We start from the raw sequence: 18283 nt of genomic DNA on the forward strand, positions 1-18283 counted from the left end.
ATATTGGACACCTCAGCTCTAGAAAAATCCCCAGAGCAGCAGCATGGAGGATGGATTGGATGGGGGCATGACTGGAGGGACTTTGAAGGCTCTGTAACAATTCAGGTGTGAACTAAGTGATCCCAAATTAAGGCTGGAGCCATGGGAATGGATGGAGGTGGCCAACTTGAGAACTATTTAGGAAATGAAATGGGAGAACATAGGATCCTATTTGACATGAGGAAGCAGCCTGGATCACAAGAACAAGATGGGTACTAAGAAGCAGGGACAAATAAGTATACTTGAGAGCATGACACCAAGTCCAGAGGCTGTGGAGCAGCAGAGCTCAGATTGACAGGCAGTAGGAAGTCATAATAACACCTTGATCTGGCATATAATGTTGGTCTTCCATTACTCTGCAAGATAGGTTGTAAGTGAAAGAGGCTGCAGGTGGAGAGCACAGCTGGGAAGTTGACCTTGGCATGGTTGAGAGTGGTCTGGAAAGGTGGAGATAGTGGGAGGGTGGATGAATGGGTAAACTCAGGCTAAAGAATATTAGTGCCGGGATCCCTGGGTGGCGCAGCGGTTTGGCGCCTGCCTTTGGCCCAGGGCGTGATTCTGGAGACCCAGGATCGAATCCCACGTCGGGCTCCCAGTGCATGGAGCCTGCTTCTCCCTCTGCCTATGTCTCTGCCTCTCTCTCTCTCTCTGTGACTATCATAAATAAATAAAAATTAAAAAAAAAGAATATTAGTGCCATTTAAACATAAGGGAAAGAGAACAGTTAATGAGAAATCCCTGTGTTCCAGTCTGACAGGGACAAGGAAAGGGAAAAGTGAATTCATGATCATTAAGTACCTATGTATTAGGCACTCTGCTAGATACTTTCACAAAAACCTTCTCTGTGGAATTCTAGACAATTGGTTTTGTCACTGATGGGAATGTTCTGGCCAAGGAAAGGATATAGTTAGTATGGTTAGTACCCACTTCATAGATTTTGGATGTGAATTGTATCCCAAGTGGAAGGTCTCCTTTTCCATGTGTATTTTTGTTAAAAAGGTTAGAAAAGAGAAATAAGGATGCATAGGCAGCGGGATTTTAAAAAATACACCTACTTACATATATAGTTTATTTGATCAATGAACATCTTAAAGAGATTTTGTTAATGGGTAGTTTCATGGTAATGGATCTGATATTATTTTCTCAGCTTAAACAAAGGATATTTATTGTCTTAGAACTCTGCAGGCTAGAAACCTGAAATTGGGGGGTGTCAAGTAGTGTTGTTTCTGTCTGAAGGATGAGAGAAAGAATCTGTTCCATGCCTTTGTCTGCTTCTAGTGGTTTGCTGGCCCACTTCGGCATTCCCTGGCTGACAGATACATCGTTCTGATCTCTAATTTCATATTCACAGGGTTTTCTTCCTGTGTGTGTGTGTGTCTGTGTGTGTGTGTGTGTGTGTCTGTGTGTCTATGTTCAACTTCCTCTCTTTTATAAGGATATGAGTAATATTGCATTAAGGGGTCATCTTACTCCAGTAGGATATCATCTTAGTTAATTATGTCTGCAATGACTCCATGTCCACATTCTGAGGTCCTGGGGGTTAGGACTTTAACCTATGAATTTTGGTGGAGGACATCGTTTAGCCAATAATAGTCTTCCCTCTTGTCCTCTCACATGAAAAAATATTCACTCCATTCCAATACTCCCCAAAGCCTTATCTCATTTCAGCATCAACTCTAAACCCTTAAATCTCATCTACATCAGGAATGGCTGAGACTGGGCATACTCATCCTGGGACAAACTCTTTTCCATCTGTGAACTTGTGAACTCAGACAAGTTATCTGTTTCTAAAATGCATTGACAGAACAAATGTAGGCTAGACATTCCCATTCTAAAACCAGAAATCGAATGGAGAGAAAGGGTCAAGGGTCTCAAGCATATCTGAAATCTAGCAGGGCAAATTCTATTCCATTTTAAGACTTTAGAATGATCCTCTTTTTTTTTTTTTTTTTTTTTGGTGCTCCGTCCTCTCAGAATCCGATATTATTTTATTTAGCTATTATTTTAATAGCCAAAAGGACCTTGTCCTTCAAAGTCAATAGGAAAATACTTTAAAGAATGTTAAGAATAGAAAAGTGCAAGCAGCAGGCAACAGCTTAGCAAAACAGGTGCTTAGTATTATTAGTCCAGCTAAACTCAAATAAACCCAGTTCAATATTCCAACATAACTAAAATAAAGCAAGAAGCTTACTCGGGTTGTGAGGTGAGAAAACTGGAGGTTTGTCAAGATTTGTGGATTAAGTAATAGCTTGGTTTTAGGGCTTAAGCTAGCTTCTTATTTCTCTTTGAATACTTGATTATTATGATGGTCTTCTTTTTCCTCCCCTATATAGTAAAAATATTACAATAATAATAATTCAATAAAAAATACTAGTTAAGATAATACTAACTACTTTAACAGATAATTCCCCAAACCGTGATGGCCTAATTTAATGGAAATCTATTTTTTATTTATATAACAATCCAATACTGGCATGTGGAACACAACCTTCCACATTGGGCTCAGGTCTTTCTGTGTTATGGACCTCTATCTCCTAGGGCCTTGGAGTCCTTTGCCTCCAGGCAGGAAGAGATAAAACATAAAAAAAAAAAAATCACATAAGAGGTTTTGATGGACCATTTATCCTTACTTTTCATTGGCTCAAAATCCACCATATGACCCCAGTTAGATGCATGTAGCATGGGAAATGTATTCTTAGAGCAGGGGCCACTTCTCAGAATGACTCTTTACTATGGAAGGGGAGCACTGGTCCTTGGTAGGAAGCTAGTCATTTCCATCCCAGCAGACTAGCTTATGTTGATAGTCCTCAGGACTCTTTGGTATTTCTTGTCTCCATCTCTTCATATTATTTACATACCATGGACTCTGTCCCTCTCGCATCTCCTCCCATCTCCTCAGGGCTACACTCATATTTTCCAGTTGTTTTATAGGCCTGGCTGTTTAGCCATTCTCAGAATCCTCTTTGGAATTTACTTCTATGAAAAACACACTGTGTGAGATAAGGAAATAACTGGGAAATCCCATAAACAAAACTAGATACTGTATAAGTCTAGAGTCTTTACAGAAATGAGCAAGTTCAATCTATATTGCCTTAAGAAGTAAGTATTGAAGTTCACACCTGATTTGTTCTGTGAACTACCCAACATTAAGTGGGTTATTAAAAAGTATTAAGTGATTAGATGGGACATCTGGGTGGCACAGTCTGTTAAGAGACCAGTTCTTGGTTTCAGCTCAGGTTGTGATCTCAGGGTAATGAGATCAAGTCCTGCTTCTGGCTCTGTGCTCAGCAGAGTCTGCTTGAGATTCTTTCTCCCTCTCCCTCTGCCTTTCCCGCTTGTGCTATCTCTCTAAAATAAAATAATAAACAAACAAACAAACAAACAAACTTCAAAATAAAGTATTAAGTGATCAGAGACTTGCTTTAAAAATTGTTTATTAGACCTTTGTTTTGGGCTCATGTGGAACAAATTCAATCAGAATTGTGACAAATATTTATCAACCTACTGCTCTCTATAAGGCACTTCTACAGAGATCTTAAAAAATACAAAGAAAAAAAATCTTGGGCCTGCATTTGTCCTTAAGAGTTTTCCTTCTGTATTGTTAAATAGCCCTTTACAGGGTCTGTTGGGCAAATTTTAACCAAATGCATTTCTCTGAAGTGACGTATTTTGAACATGGAAACAAAGAGTAGTAAAGTTGAACACTCACTGGTGACACAATTTAAACTTGCCAGTAGTGATATTTCTTGTCGTCATAGAGACCACTTGACAGAGTTCAAATCCTAAAACATAGGGTGACCAATGTAACAATGATACAAGAGGGTATGTAGAATCTAGATTTTACTCAAAATCTCTGTCAGATAAATTACGAACTTTCATGTAAAGAGAATGGGGTTCCATTCCTTAAATCTCCTCTAAGGCTGAGCAAGATGATTTAATTACCCACTAGCTTATTTTTACTCATCAACAAAGTGAGAATGATAGTTTCTACCTACTTACCTTTCAGGGTTAGCTCTGGGCTGGCAGGAACAAATTTCATTATAAAGAGGAGGTGCTATTACATACATGTAGGCTTTCTTTTATCCTAGCATTACTGCTTGTAATAACACACACCTGGGGTGGAAAGAAGGCATCTTCCTTAATAACAAATGTATAAAATTACTGGCTCTGCCCAACTGCATATTTCACATAAAGGCCAAAGTGGAGTGTATGAAGCAAGCGCTGGAGAGGAAATTCATGCGATTGGAATGTGAATTCTTCATAGGGTCTTTGGCAGAACTAACTACCAGGGAGTGCCCTAATGGGAGGTACCAGTGTTAAGGCTCCAATCAAAGCTGGAATCTGCCTGCAGGAAGCAGAAAAACTGGATACTGAGATTTCTACTTTGGTTTGGCCAACACTGGTGCTTCTGAGCTCAGAAGATGAGCCAGACACAAGCCATGTGCCAAGGGAGCATGACTGTTTTACAAGGAACTCTTAGATCTACAGGCCCGCAGCAGGGAGGCCCACAATGGAAGGAAGTGGGAATGAGGTGTGCTATAATCCTAGGCAGGCATACAGCTGGGTTCTGGATACCATTTCATGATAATGAGGACTTGGGCCCATTAACCTTGGCTTCTTATCTGTAAATAAAAATGAGTGGCAGCACAGCATAGGATATACTGTCAATAATATTTTAATAACTTTACATGGTGACAGATGGTAACAATACTCACTGTGGTGAGCATTTCATAATGTATATGATTGTCAAATCACTATATTGTACATCTGAAACTATATAATGTTGTATGTCAACTGTACTGCAATTAAAAATAAAAATACAAAGAAAAGTAAAAATAAAAGAAATATAGTTAGTGAGATTATTTCAAAGCAGGAGGTCATGAGAGAAGCATAATAAAAGGACATATACAGGGGCACCTGGGTGGCTCAGTAGTTGAGCATCTGCCTTTGGTTCAGATTGTGATCTTGGGGTCCTGGGATTGAGTCCTGCATCAGGCTCTCAACAGGGAGCCTGCTTCTCCCTCTGTGTTTCTCATGAATAAATAAATAAAATCTTTATAAAAAAACCCATATAGACATGCATGTGCACACACACACATATGTCATTTATTTATTTATTTAAATGATAGGATAGTTGGGTCCCAAAAGATGCTTTCTGTCTTAGGATTTGCAATGAAGCTAATCAGTTGGATGACAGACCTTTCTTCATTATCTAGTTGCTTCTGGCTTTTAAGGGGGAGGCCTCACCAGGTGTGTGGTAGTATAAGAAGTAAGAAATACCTTTGTTTTTCTGTTTTGTTTGTATTTTTTTCATTGCTGTTGGCAATACATACACCACTATTGGCTTACAACGACATCACTGTTTTCTCTATGAAGTGATGATGAATAGGAAAACTGCAACCTACTCCCTAAACCAAGCCAAAGGCAAGTCGTTGTATTTAACTATAAACTTCAAAGAATAGCAATAATAACTGGGACCCAGGATTCTGATCCCAGGTCATATTCCTAAGAGGGCTTGGGAGGACAGAAGGACAAAGTTGCCACCTCGGGAGGGGGTGGGGGAGGAAAGAGAAGGAGAAAACCTGTGCTATGCTTACGAAAGCATCAGCCCGAGTCTGATGTTAGGCCCATCCCTATGATAAAGGGACATCACTGAGTTTGATGATGCCCTTGCAAGACACAGTGAGTTTATAACCTTTGCATGTTTAGATCTTTGACCCTGGGGAAATTCTTTTCAACAGTGGCATGGTGAGTTGCATTTCCATCTTAAAATCTGAAGGACATAACTATGCATGAATCGCTTCTGAAGTATTGGGAGGCCAGCCAAACCCCAAATTCACTTGTGTTCTTTTGCGTTTGTTCATAACCAACTATGCATGTCTGTTGCACCCACCCCTGTGGTACTAAGTAACCTAGCAGCTCCTCTTGTGAGCCTCCCTTTGTAGCCTTCACACTTCAGATGGGCCTCCCCCACGGAGCTTTTTCCTCTGTCCTCTCAGTGTTCTTCTAGGAGCTTGAACTAGGCATCAGCAGTCCTCCTCATTCCTGCTCATTCTTCCTACTTTTCTTAAAACATAAACAAGATATTTAATTTCCTCAACCATCATCTTTCCCTATTAAAACAGAACAGCCCCATCTTGCCTTTAAACTACAAGTGTGCATTAAATCTGCTTTCGTGTTTGCAAGCAAACACGATTTGCTCATTTGCTTCTTCATTTAAACTCCAGAGCAGCCTTCCTCCCCTCCCCCAACCAGTGTCATTAATCTCATCATATCTCCCCTATCTGAGAACGTGAGGGTAGGTGTTCCTGAGATGTTTGTTTTGGATACATTATCTTGAGAAAGATAACTAGCAAATCTAAACTTCAAATATGTAGTTTTTGTTTGTTCATCTTCAAAACTGTTCTCTGGGGGCAAATGCACTTGTTCTCTAACATTATAAAGTTATTTTTAAACAGTAATGATAACTAAAGTCAATGATATTATGCATTATTTGACTAAGGAATGTAATAAAACATATCAAGGAGAACTATTGTCCTTGTACAATAAAGAAAGTTCACAAGCTATGCTCTTAACTGCTGCCTTTGACAGCAAACTATGAAGTTCTGTGAGGAAGAAGTCTTGGTTTGAATTCACAGTCGGTCAGTTCTGATGTTGAGGATTCTGATAGTAGAACATCTCAGTGAAATGGCTTGGTGTTATGGAAGAGTCACTGGCTAGGTGGAGAACAGGTTCCTTAATTTAGATTTTTCTTTATATTTGCATGTTAAGAAAATGATTCTGGAATCTTAGTCATTTGTTAAATATTTTCCTTCAAATAATCTTGAGTCTGAAAAGAAGTATGTAATCTCTCACTTTCTCTCAGTCATCTTTTGTCAAGTAAGATAGGAACATACCACCATTCTGGGCAGCACTGGGCATTCATTCAGTTGATTTATTAAAATCTGAAAGTTTTTATTAGGAGAAAGCAATACAAACTCATTATTGGAAAAATGAAAAAAAATATTAAGACAAGCATAAAGTAGAAAATTTGCAAAAAGTCCCTTCTCTCCATTTCATCTAACCACTTTTGAACATTCTATTGCTTAATTTTCAAGATCTCTTTGAGTCTGCTTTCACACACACAAATGCACATGCACACATATGTACACATTCATACTATGTACTTTTTATATTTAAGATGTATTTCAGTTCTGCAAAATTCTTTTTAAATAACAACTGCATTAAGATATAATTCACATACCATAAATTCACCTTTAAAACCACAGTGCGGTGGTTTTTAGCATATTCACAGGGTTGCATACCTATTAGCACTCTCTAATCATTGAAAAAAGAAATCCCATATCCATTAGCAGTTACTCCCCATACAATATGTAGCCTTTTTTTAAAAAAAAAGATTTTATTTATTCATTCAGAGAGAGAGAGAGAGAGGCAGAGGCACAGGCAGAGGCAGAAGTAGGCTCCAAGCAGGGAGCCTGATGTGGGACTTGATCCCAGGACTCCAGGATCATGCCACGGGGCCGAAGGCAGGCGCTAAACCACTGAGCCACCAAGAGATCCCCCAATATGTAGCCTTTTGTGTCTGTCTTCCTTCACCTAGTGTAATGTGTTCAAGATACACCTACACTATAGCATATATTGGAACTTCATTCATTTTTATGGCAAATGATATTCCATTCTATGGATATACTACATTTTGTTAATTCATTCATTAATCAGTGAAAATTGTGTTGTTTTCACCTTTTGGCTATTATAAACACTGCTATGAACATTAATGCACAAGTTCTTGTGTGGATGTTCAATTCTCTTGAGTAGATACTTAGGATCGGAATTCCTGGGTCACATGATAGCATTATGTTTAAATTTTTGAGGAACTGCCAAAGTGTTTTCTAAAGTGTCTGCACCATGTTACATTCCCCCACCCTGTCCGGCTATGTATGAGGGTTCCAATTTCTCCATATCCTCATCAACACTTGTTATTATCTATCTTTCTGATTATAGCCATTCTTGCAGCTGTGAAGTGCTGCCTCATTGTAGTTTTGATTTGCATTTCTTTGATGACTAATGATGTTGAGCATCTTTCTATGTGCTTGTTGGCCAATTTTTATATTTTCTTTGAAGAAATGTCTATTCAAAAATTTTTCCAATCATCTAATTTTTTTAATGGCTGAGTTATAGAGTACTTTATTCTGGATATGAATCTTTTATCAGATATAAGATTTACAAATATTTTCCTTCACCTTTGGGTTGCCTTTTTTTTATAGCAACACACTTTTTTTATGGTGTCCTTGGAAGTACAAAAGTTTTAAAATTCAATGACATTCAATTAATTTTTTCTTTTGTTGCATGTGCTTTTGATTTCATATCTAAGAAACCATTATCTCATCCCAAGCCACTCAGATTTACTTTTATGTTTTTATCTAAGAGTTTTATAGTGTTAGCCCTTGCATTCAGGTCTTTGATCCATTTTGAGTTAGTTTTTGTATATGGTGTGAGGTAGGCATCCAACTTGATTCATTTGCATGTGGATAGCCAGCTGTCCCAGCACCATTTATTGAAAAGATTACTCTTTCCATATTGAATGGTCTTGGCATCTTTAAAAATGGTGAAAATTGAGTGACCATAAATGTAAATGTTTATTTCTGGACTCTCACTTGATTCCATTGATCTATATATTTACCCTTATGCTAGCGCTACACTGTTGATTACTATAGGTTTGTATTGAGTTTTGAAATTGGGAAAGTGTGAGTCCTTCAATTTTGGTAATCCTTTTCAGGCTTGTTTTGGCTGTTCTGGGTTCTTCACACTTCCACATGATTTTTAAGATCACCTTGTCAATGCTGGAAAAAATAATGCCTGAAGTTTTGGCAGGGATTGTGTTGAATTTGTAGACTGCTTTAGCGAATATTTCCATCTTAACAATATTATCTCTCAATCCATGAACATGGTATGTCTTTCCATTTATTTAGATATTCTTTAATTTCCTTCAAAGATGTTTTTTGGTTTTCATTATAGGTCTTGTACTTCTTTTGTTAAATCTATTCCTAAGAATAAAGCACTCTTCTCTTTGATTCTATTATAAATGGGATTGCTCTTAACTTTGTTTTTGGATTGTCCATTGTCATGTATAGAAATACATTAGATTCTTGCACATGTATTATTTTATATCCTTTTTAGGTTAAAATATTTTTTCAAAGATTTGATTTATTTATTTGAGAGAGAGAGAGCAGAGCACATAAGAGAGAGCAAAAGCAAGGATGAGGAGCAAAGGGAGAGGGATAAGCAGACTCTCTGCTGAGCAGGGATCCTGATGCAGGGCTTGATCCCAGGACCTTGAAATTACAACCTGAGGTGAAGGCAGATGCTTAACTGCCTAGGCTACCCAGGAGCCCCATTTTTTTCTGGTAAAATATTGTGAACATCTTTCTATGTCAGAAAATACAGTTCTGTGACATCATTTTAGTGACCCTGTAATATTTCACTTTAATATTTTGTTTAATAAAAAAAATTTAAGGGGCACCTAGGTGACTCAGTAAGTTAAGCATACTCTTGATTTTAGCTCAGGTTGTGATCTCAGGGTTGTGGGCTCCACTCTGGGCATGACGTCTGCTTGGGATTCTCTTTCTTCCTCTCTCTGTCCCTTCCTGCTCATTCTCTGTCTCTAAAATATATACAGGGACGCCTGGGTGGCTCAGCAGTTGTTTCCTGGATGTACATAGCCACAGGTGAGTTGTTAGGGCAAAATATATGTACTTGGAAGTCATTTGCTAAGCACTGAAAACATTGAAAAGCTATGAGGTTTTCACTTCAACCAAGGCTGTGATATTTGATTCCCTTAATTCTCTGTTTCATTGCTTTTTTTTTTTTTTTTAAGTCCTTTCCTAGTTTGATAGGTAAAAGATGAATCTCACTGGTGCTTTGCTTGCATTTCAATTCCCAGGAAGGTCAAAAAAATTTTTCACATGTTTATTAGCTTAGAAAAGTTTTTTTTTTCCCTTTTAATTATATTAGGTTTCTTAGCCTTGAGTATTCCACTTTTCCTAATGGTTTTGTGAAAGCAATTTGTATATTAAAGTTATTAATCCTATGTTCTTTATGGTAAACATTTTCTCCTCGTGTGTTTGCCATTTTTGCTTAGTTATGGTGCTTTTGGATGTACGAAATTTTAGTTTCTCTGTCAACTTACCAATCCTTGTGACTTCTCCTTTTGGTGTTATACTCACAAATTCCTTTTTTTAAAAAATATTTTATTTATTTATTCATGAGAGACAGAGAGAGAGAGGCAGAGACACAGGCAGAGGGAGAAGCAGGCTCCATGCAGGAAGCCCGATGTGGGACTCGATTCCAGGTCTCCAGAATCATGCCCTGGACTGAAGGCAGCGCTAAACCGCTGAGCCACCCGGGTTGCCCCCTTTTGTTTTTGAAGAGCAAATAGAAGATTAGATGGTATACTGCCTTCTTCCTAGCACATATCCTGGTATTTAATAAAATATGCTGGTCAATTCTCATTCCTTTCAAGTGTACCATTTTTTACACCTATCTCAATCTCTCCTCAAGCAATGTTCTCACACCCTTCCTCTTTTTCCCTTCTTCCTTCCCAGCTCCAATCTTACTTTCTCAGAGGCACTTAGGTCAGTCCTGGCCCGCAGTAGTGACACTATCTCCAAATTGCTTCAAGGGCCAAAGCGGGCTCGGTTTGGGGGAGTCATCCTGCATACAAGACCAAATCTCGGCCCCAGGATCGGGGTATCCTCTGCTCCAACGCCAGCTTGACAGCTCCAGTAATTCGCTCAACACCTCCCGAGTTTATCTAAAATTTAGCAGATTGGGCATCCAAAGGATTTCCTCCTAGGTGTCTTCCCAGCGTGGCAAACCACAACCCGCGCTACTGGCTCTCTTTTAACCGTGTAAGTTCCACCACTCCCAATTCCCCATGAATTCCTTCGATCGCACACTCGGAACGTGGCTGTAGTGCCACAGGGATTGTTGGCGCCCTGTGTTGGAGAGATTGACCGGACTTGTTCGACAACGGAGACTTGTCCGGGAGACCACAGTGTCTTTGATGTAAGCTCTGCAGGCAGTGCCAGTTTGCTCTGATGCCTCACCCAAGCCTTCCCCCTTGTCCGAGGTCGGGAGCTGGCTTTCACGCCGGGTCTGAGACCGTGAGCCGCTGGAGAAAGGAAATAGTCTGATTAGTGCGCCGGGCGTGGGAAGGTGGGGCGGGCCCGCCCCCCGCCCCTCGCCCCCCCCGCCCCCCCAGCCGCCAGGGTGAGCGCCCGGCAACGCCTTTGCTCTCCCCGCTCGCGGAGGCTGCAGGGCGCAGCGCGCTGCACAGACCCGGGGTGCGGGCCCGAGGCTGGCACGGCGGCTCCTGCTCCGCTGGGTGCCGGCTCCAGCGCCGCGGGTCCCACAGCCGCGGGCTCCGGGCGCCTGCAGAGGGGGCGCAGAGGGGGCGCAGAGCGGCCGCCGCCCACCCCGGCGCCGAGCCCGCAGCTCCCGGAGGATCACGCGCCGCAGGATGGCGGCGACCGCGCGGGCTCCGGGCTGGCCATCGAGGCCAGTCCTGCTGCTGCTGCTGCTGCTGCTGCTGCTGCTGCTGCCGCCGTCCCTGCTGCCCGCCGCGGGCACCGCTCGGGAGCCCCGGGCCGCGGCCCGGCTCAGCCTGCATCCGCCCTACTTCAACCTGGCGGAGGCGGCGAGGATTTGGGCCACCGCCACCTGCGGGGAGCGGGAGCCCGGCGGCGCGCGGCCCCGGCCCCGGCCCGAGCTCTACTGCAAGCTGGTGGGGGGACCCACCGCCCCGGGCAGCGGCCACACCATCCAGGTAAGGTCCCGGGAGCGAGCTGGGGGTGCCGGGTTGGGGTGGGGGCGGAGCGGCCCCCCTCGCTGGCCAGCGACCCGGAGCGGAGCGAGGGGGACCGCTCCCCGCGCTCGCTGGCGGTCCCAGGCCACCGAGAAGGGCTCCCAGGCCCCGCGCGGGCCGGCGACCCCGCGCGGTGGGCTCGGTGCCCGGGGGCGATGGTGCCGGAGCTCCGCCGAGGCCGGGACGAGGGGAGCACGCGAGGGGAGTGAAGGCTGAGGTTCGGGGTGCGGGCGCCGAGGAGAAACGTCCCCAGGTGCGCCCCGGGGTGCATGCAGCCGTCGCCCCATCCTGCCTCCGGCACTCAGGTGGCGCCTGGCCAGGCCCTGAGCGCCCCTCGGCTTCCCTGGCGCGCCTCCTTCCCGCAGGCCCTCTTGCTCCCCGACCTTGTCGGAGAAGTTGGTGGCAGTGCGTTTCCCGGGCGTGTTTGCAGAGAACTTTGAGGTTGTATCGGTAGCATCGCTCCGATGTCGCGGAAGAGACGCGCCAGCGCGCTGCCTGCAGTGCCAGCCTTCAGGGTCCCTGGGGCGAATGACACCTGAGATGGACACGGCGCTCCGAGATGGACATCGGACTCATCCCGCGAGCACCCGGTGTAAATGGTCGTGTTGCTGGTGCTTCACCAGCGTCGGGAGGTGCGCCCAGGTCTTTGGCACACGACCCTGACGACCGCGCTGGGACCCGGAGCCCGGGAGCAGGTTAAGAAACGTGGCTGCGTCTCAAAGTGGGGCAGCGGGATTTGAACCCAGTCCTGCCTTGAAATCCTCTTTCCACTGAGCCATAATTCATCATTGCCTCCCTCATTCTACTGGGAAATATTGCTGAGGAATAAGAAAGGGTTGCCGGAAGAGGGAGTAATTTTGGAGCTTGGACTCCGAAAGCAAAAGATTAGCATTGAGAATCTAGGTCGGTGTTTTAGAAACTTTCGCTTGTGCACGTCAAATCGTTGAACGTGCAATGCCAAGAGGTGCTTATTTTTTTTAAGTTATTTTTTTAAATTTTTATTTATTTATGATAGTCACACACAGAGAGAGAGAGAGACAGAGAGAGAGAGGCAGAGACACAGGCAGAGGGAGAAGCAGGCTCCATGCACCGGGAGCCCGAAGTGGGATTCGATCCCGGGTCTCCAGGATCGCGCCCTGGGCCAAAGGCAGGCGCCAAACCACTGCGCCACCTAGGGATCCCTAAAATCTTTTTCTTTAAAGATTTTATTTATTTATGAAACAGAGAGAGAGAGAGAGGGGCAGAGACACAGGCAGAGGGAGAAGCAGGCTCCATGCACCGGGAGCCCGAAGTGGGATTCGATCCCGGGTCTCCAGGATCGCGCCCTGGGCCAAAAGCAGGCGCCAAACCGCTGCACCACCCAGGGATCCCCAAGAGGTGCTTATTTATTTATGAATTATATGCATGTATTTTCTTTACTAACAGCACCAAAGAATTTTGCTTTCTCTAAATATTTAATTTGTGATTGTGTATAACTACTTATAAATATACAAATGTAATTATGGATATAATTCTTTTTGACAAGTTTAGGTCAGCACTTATGATCCAGCAATTCAAGGTTGGTTTTACATTTATACTTGAAATTAGTCATTGTAGCTGAAAAGATATCTCAAAAATATGCAGATTCAAGGAGGATGGCCTTGACCACTGAGCTCCAGAACCAGCTGCGTAATTCACAGAGCCCCATGCAAAATGAAAATATAGGGCGCTTTCTTGAAAAATTATGATGGTGATAGCAGACCATTGAGTTAAGTGAGTGGCCTTTTCGAGCATGGGATTCTGTGTAACTGTACAGGTCTGACACTGTCTGAGTTCACTAAATCATGGTATTCATATTTCTACCCCATCCTTCAATTATTCTAAAAATTTTGTAAAGTAGACACTTGGCCAGGCAATGTTTGCTTTTCAAGTGGCATTCAGTACTTCTTGGTAGGAAGGTAATATGCTTTAACGGTTTAAAAAATAGATCCAAAACTCCCTGCAAGTATTTTTTGAAAATATTAAAATATATTATAAAATTCTGTGTCCATGTTTTTAAAATGTGCAAGTAGGACAACTTTCAGAGTAACACAGTTCCATCTTTTCAACAAAAAAATTAAAACATTTCCAAACATCTGTTTTCCAAAACAGTCTTTTCAAAGTGTGCATTTCTTTAGAATCATACTTTTTCACACATTGTTGAAACAACACCTTTACTTTGGTAGGTGCCTCCATTTTTTGTAAATATTTATCAGGTAGTGTATTACTGGCAGCTACTTGTCATCCCAGAGGAAGCAAATTTGGAATTTCTTGTAAAAAAAAAAATGTGACTCATCATTAAATTTTAAAGTCTCACTCTTTTTTTTTAAAAAAAAAAGATTTTTATTTATTTATTCACAAGACACACACACACACACACACACATAGAGGCAGAGACACAGGCAGAGAGAGAAGCAGGCTTTCCATAGGGAGCTGGATGTTGGACTCCATCCAAGGATCCTGGGATCAGGATCTGAGCCAAAGGCAGACACTAAACCACTGAGCCACCCAGGTACCCCTAACTTTTAAAGTCTTTTAAGTACTTTACCGTGAGATAAGCAGTGACTCTATGTCATCCAAAGGATTTCTTTGTCACTCCTCATTTTAGGATAAGGTTGGAACTGTTCTACTACTTAGGAGAATAGAATCCGCATGTCCACTTAACCAAGCTCATGTCAGCTTCAGTGTGTAATGGTCAGATGACAGTCTGGTGGATCCTCTCCTCTTTTTCTCTTGGGCAGACAGTCAAGACCATTGTGACCAGCTGACTTGTGGACTGGGTAAAGGCCCTAAGCAATCTGCACATTACATAGGAGTAAAACTGAATTTCTTCATTTTTAAGTAAAACAAAGAAGTTATAATATTCCCTCCTGGCAGCCAGTCAGATTGCCTGGCACGTCCAACTTTGGAGAGAGCTGTTTTGATCCTGGGAAGGGTAAATGCAAAGGGAAGGAAGGTATCAAGGAAATTTGTAACTGTTTCCTCTCCCCTAGATTTGTCTAAGAATGGGCCAACCTTCATTCTCCTAAACTGTTATTTTCTTTTGAGTGCTCCTAGGTTGATACTACATTCCTGGAAGTCCAGGAAAGTCATATTTTTTGTGCTGAGTTTCCAGGATAGGTCCTTAAACTTTGGTTCACAGTTCTAGATAGAGTCGGAGGTGGCTTTTCTGAGGTCATTCAGCAGACTGCATTTCTAGGTCAGGGAATAGCCTGTGGAAAAAGAATGCCATCTGCTGTTATGCCTTATTCCTCCCCAAAGATAAGGGGTGAACAAGAGCTCTGGTGAATAGTGCTTTCTGCTTTCACAGTTGAGGGCTTGAGATGGACTGATTGCTGATGTGAGAGGCTCTTACCTAATGAGGACAGAACTGTGTTGGAGACAAGATGGGGAAGGGGAGTTCTAGAAGCCCTGTATTGGCAGCAGCTGGTACAGATCCTTTCTCAGGAAACTGAGGGGTGTTGGGAGAAGGGTGGGAAATTATGATTGATCAGTTGGTTGTACCCGAATGATGATTACCTCGATTCTGTTTATACAGCTCAAGATGGGAAATGGAGAAGGGTTAACTAAAATAGTTCTTTTTCTTTGAGCTTTCTAAAAATAAATCTTTAGGGCTAGCCAGGATTTAGAATTTCAAGCCAGAAGAAATTTGCAAAAAATGTAAAAAATGAATAAAAGTTATATCTTAAAATAAAACCTGGGTTTATGGTCCTGACTATAATAATAATGCTGATTCTTGAATGATAGCATGTGTCAACAGGTAGGGCATTTTTAAAGTTTGAATTTTATTTATTGTGTGAAAAAATGTTCATTGTGGTTTCTCTGGGCTTAAAATTTGTTAAATAAGATTTTATATACTTGTTACTGCTCAGACATTAAGTTTTTGATATTTGAGAGCTCTGTGATTCAGGGATTTTGTCTGTCTGGTTCACTACTGTATCCTATGCTTAGCACAAAGCCTGGAAGAGCATACATGCTCAGAAAATATTGAAGGAAAGGATGTGGAATGAAGACAGAGCTAGAGGCTATAAAGAAGTTAATGTAGGGACACCTGGGTGGCTCAGTGGTTGAGTGTCTGCCTTTGGCTCAGGTTATGATCCTAGGGTCCTGAGATGGAGTCCCACATCAGGCACCCCACAGGGAGCCTGCTTCTCCCTCTGCCTGTGTCTCTGCCTCTCTCTCTGTGTCTCTCATGAATATGTAAATAAAATCTTAAAGAAGTTAATGTAAAGGATAGACAAGAAAAATGCACAAATTAATTCTGTTCTGCTAAGAAGTAATTACCACTGAAATCTGTCACATTTTATTCTTCAATTTTATTTTATTTTTTAAAGATTTATTTATTCATTCATGATAGAGAGAGAGAGAGAGAGAGAAGGGCAGAGACACAGGCAGAGAAAGAAGCAAGCTCCTCGCAGGGAGCCGGATGTGGGACTCCATCCCCAGACACGGGATCACGCCCTGAGCCAAAGGCAGATGCCCAACCGCTGAGCCCCCCAGGCGTCCCTATTCTTCAATTTTCTTTTAAAAAGATTTTTATTTATTTATTCATGACAGAGAGAGAGAGAGAGAGAGAGAGACGGAGACACAGGCAGAGGGAGAAGCAGGCTCCATGCAGGGAGCCTGACGTGGGACCCGATCCCGGGACTCCAGGATCACACCCTGCGCAGAAGGCGGCGCTAAACCGCTGAGCCACCGGGACTGCCTTATTCTTCAATTTTAAATGTTCACTTACCTATGGATCAAGAAACATTATTATTTACTGATGTATGATAGAGATGATGGTAAAACATAAGTGGAAGGCTGTATTGAAAATATAACATTGTGGTTGGTTTAGCTGGCACAAATACTATACTCACAAGGAATGAAATGAACATATTTACCAAACATACGATGTCAATTTTGTACACTGAAGTTCAACATATCTTTTGTCATGTTCCTTCATTACATTATAACTTACACACAGGAAGGTGCATGTTGCCTGAATGACTGGTAGGGAAGTGCACACATGTGAGTTACAGCCAAGAGCAAGAGTGCTTGCCACACAGCCATCTAGGTTGTGTGTTTGTGTAACTTGGACAAATCTCCAATAAACAGGAAACTCAGTTTCACTAAAGCTGTTTATAGAACCATTGTGAAAGAGAAACCATTTGTGAGCTTTTCAACAAGGGCCTTTTCCTTTGTGAAACTGGTAGGAAAGTCTTGAGCAAGGGCTCAGAAATCAAAGACATTTACTCTTCTGTTGATATATTTGTAACAATTCTTAGCTGCAAGCTATTTTGAGACTTCAGACAAATGACTACAGTCAGCAATTTAAAGATGAATGATCCTTTTTAAAAAATTATTATCCTAATTGTTCTGCATTTCTGAACGCTAGCCAAAATTTAGCAATGAAGGCTAATCATTCGAAGAAAAGAAACATAAATGTTTTCTTTTGGAGAGCCACAGTCACTCACTAGCAAAGGAACATGGTTCCACACACCAGAATGGCAGCAGTTAAAATCTTTGCCCTAACTAATCACTGATTACTGAGCTCATGGACCTTCAGGGTTTTTGAAGGTGAATAGTTGAAATGAGAATGCTCAATCCTTGAATCGCAGGATTTTACTTCATGATCTGAATACCTGTGCCATTGAGAATGTAGATCATTTAATCTGAGAAAAGTATATAGTCATAGGGAAAGAGAAGGACAAAGGTTTATTAATTTCAGCCTCTTAGTTATGAGAAAACTATACTTAACCCATGACAGAAAGTTAGCTGTGAGCATTTTACATCTTTAGTGCATGTATGAATGTGAAAAATTGCACATTTTCTTCATTTTTTTTTACCAAAACTAGATTGAAGTATGTGAGTCATTTTTTACATTTTTATTGAGGCAGTAATTTAAGTACTATAACAAGCATCCATTGTAAGTGTGAATTAAATGTTTTTAAATAAATTTATAGAGTTGTGCAACTATCACTGGAACCCAGTTTTAGAACATTTCCATCGACTCCAAATGTTCTCTTGTGTCTACACACTCAATTTCTGCATCTATTTCCACTACTATGATTTCTGTCTCTAAAAATTTCTCATTTCTGCGTATTTCATATAAATGAAATTATACAACATGTAGCTTTTTTTTTTTTTTTTTTTTTTTTACAACATGTGGTCTTATGCGTCTAACTTTTTTTTAAGCGGGTGAGGAGATGGTGTGGTAGGGACAGGGAGAGAGGGAGAAAGAATTTTAAGCAGGCTTCACACGCTGTGTGGAGTTGAACACCGCACTTGATCTCGTGACCTTGAAACTAAAATCTGAGCTGAAATCAAGAGTTGGACACTTAACTGACTTAGCCACCTATGTGCCCCTTTTGTTTCTGACTT

General features: G+C 41.9%; 1 protein-coding gene across 1 annotated transcript in view; it reads left to right on the top strand.

The window, feature by feature from the left end:
- The first annotated feature begins 11542 nt into the window (after positions 1-11542).
- The window catches only part of LAMA3 (laminin subunit alpha 3), a 250657-nt gene continuing 243916 nt past the window's right edge, over positions 11543-18283 (top strand). Inside the window, exon 1 of the mRNA XM_077900280.1 lies at positions 11543-11863. Coding sequence (XP_077756406.1) covers positions 11558-11863 — 306 coding nt within the window. The 5' untranslated portion in view covers positions 11543-11557. The remainder of the gene's footprint in view (positions 11864-18283) is intronic.

This window comes from Canis aureus, chromosome 6, assembly GCF_053574225.1.
Source record: "Canis aureus isolate CA01 chromosome 6, VMU_Caureus_v.1.0, whole genome shotgun sequence".
Taxonomy (NCBI): Eukaryota; Metazoa; Chordata; class Mammalia; order Carnivora; family Canidae; genus Canis; species Canis aureus.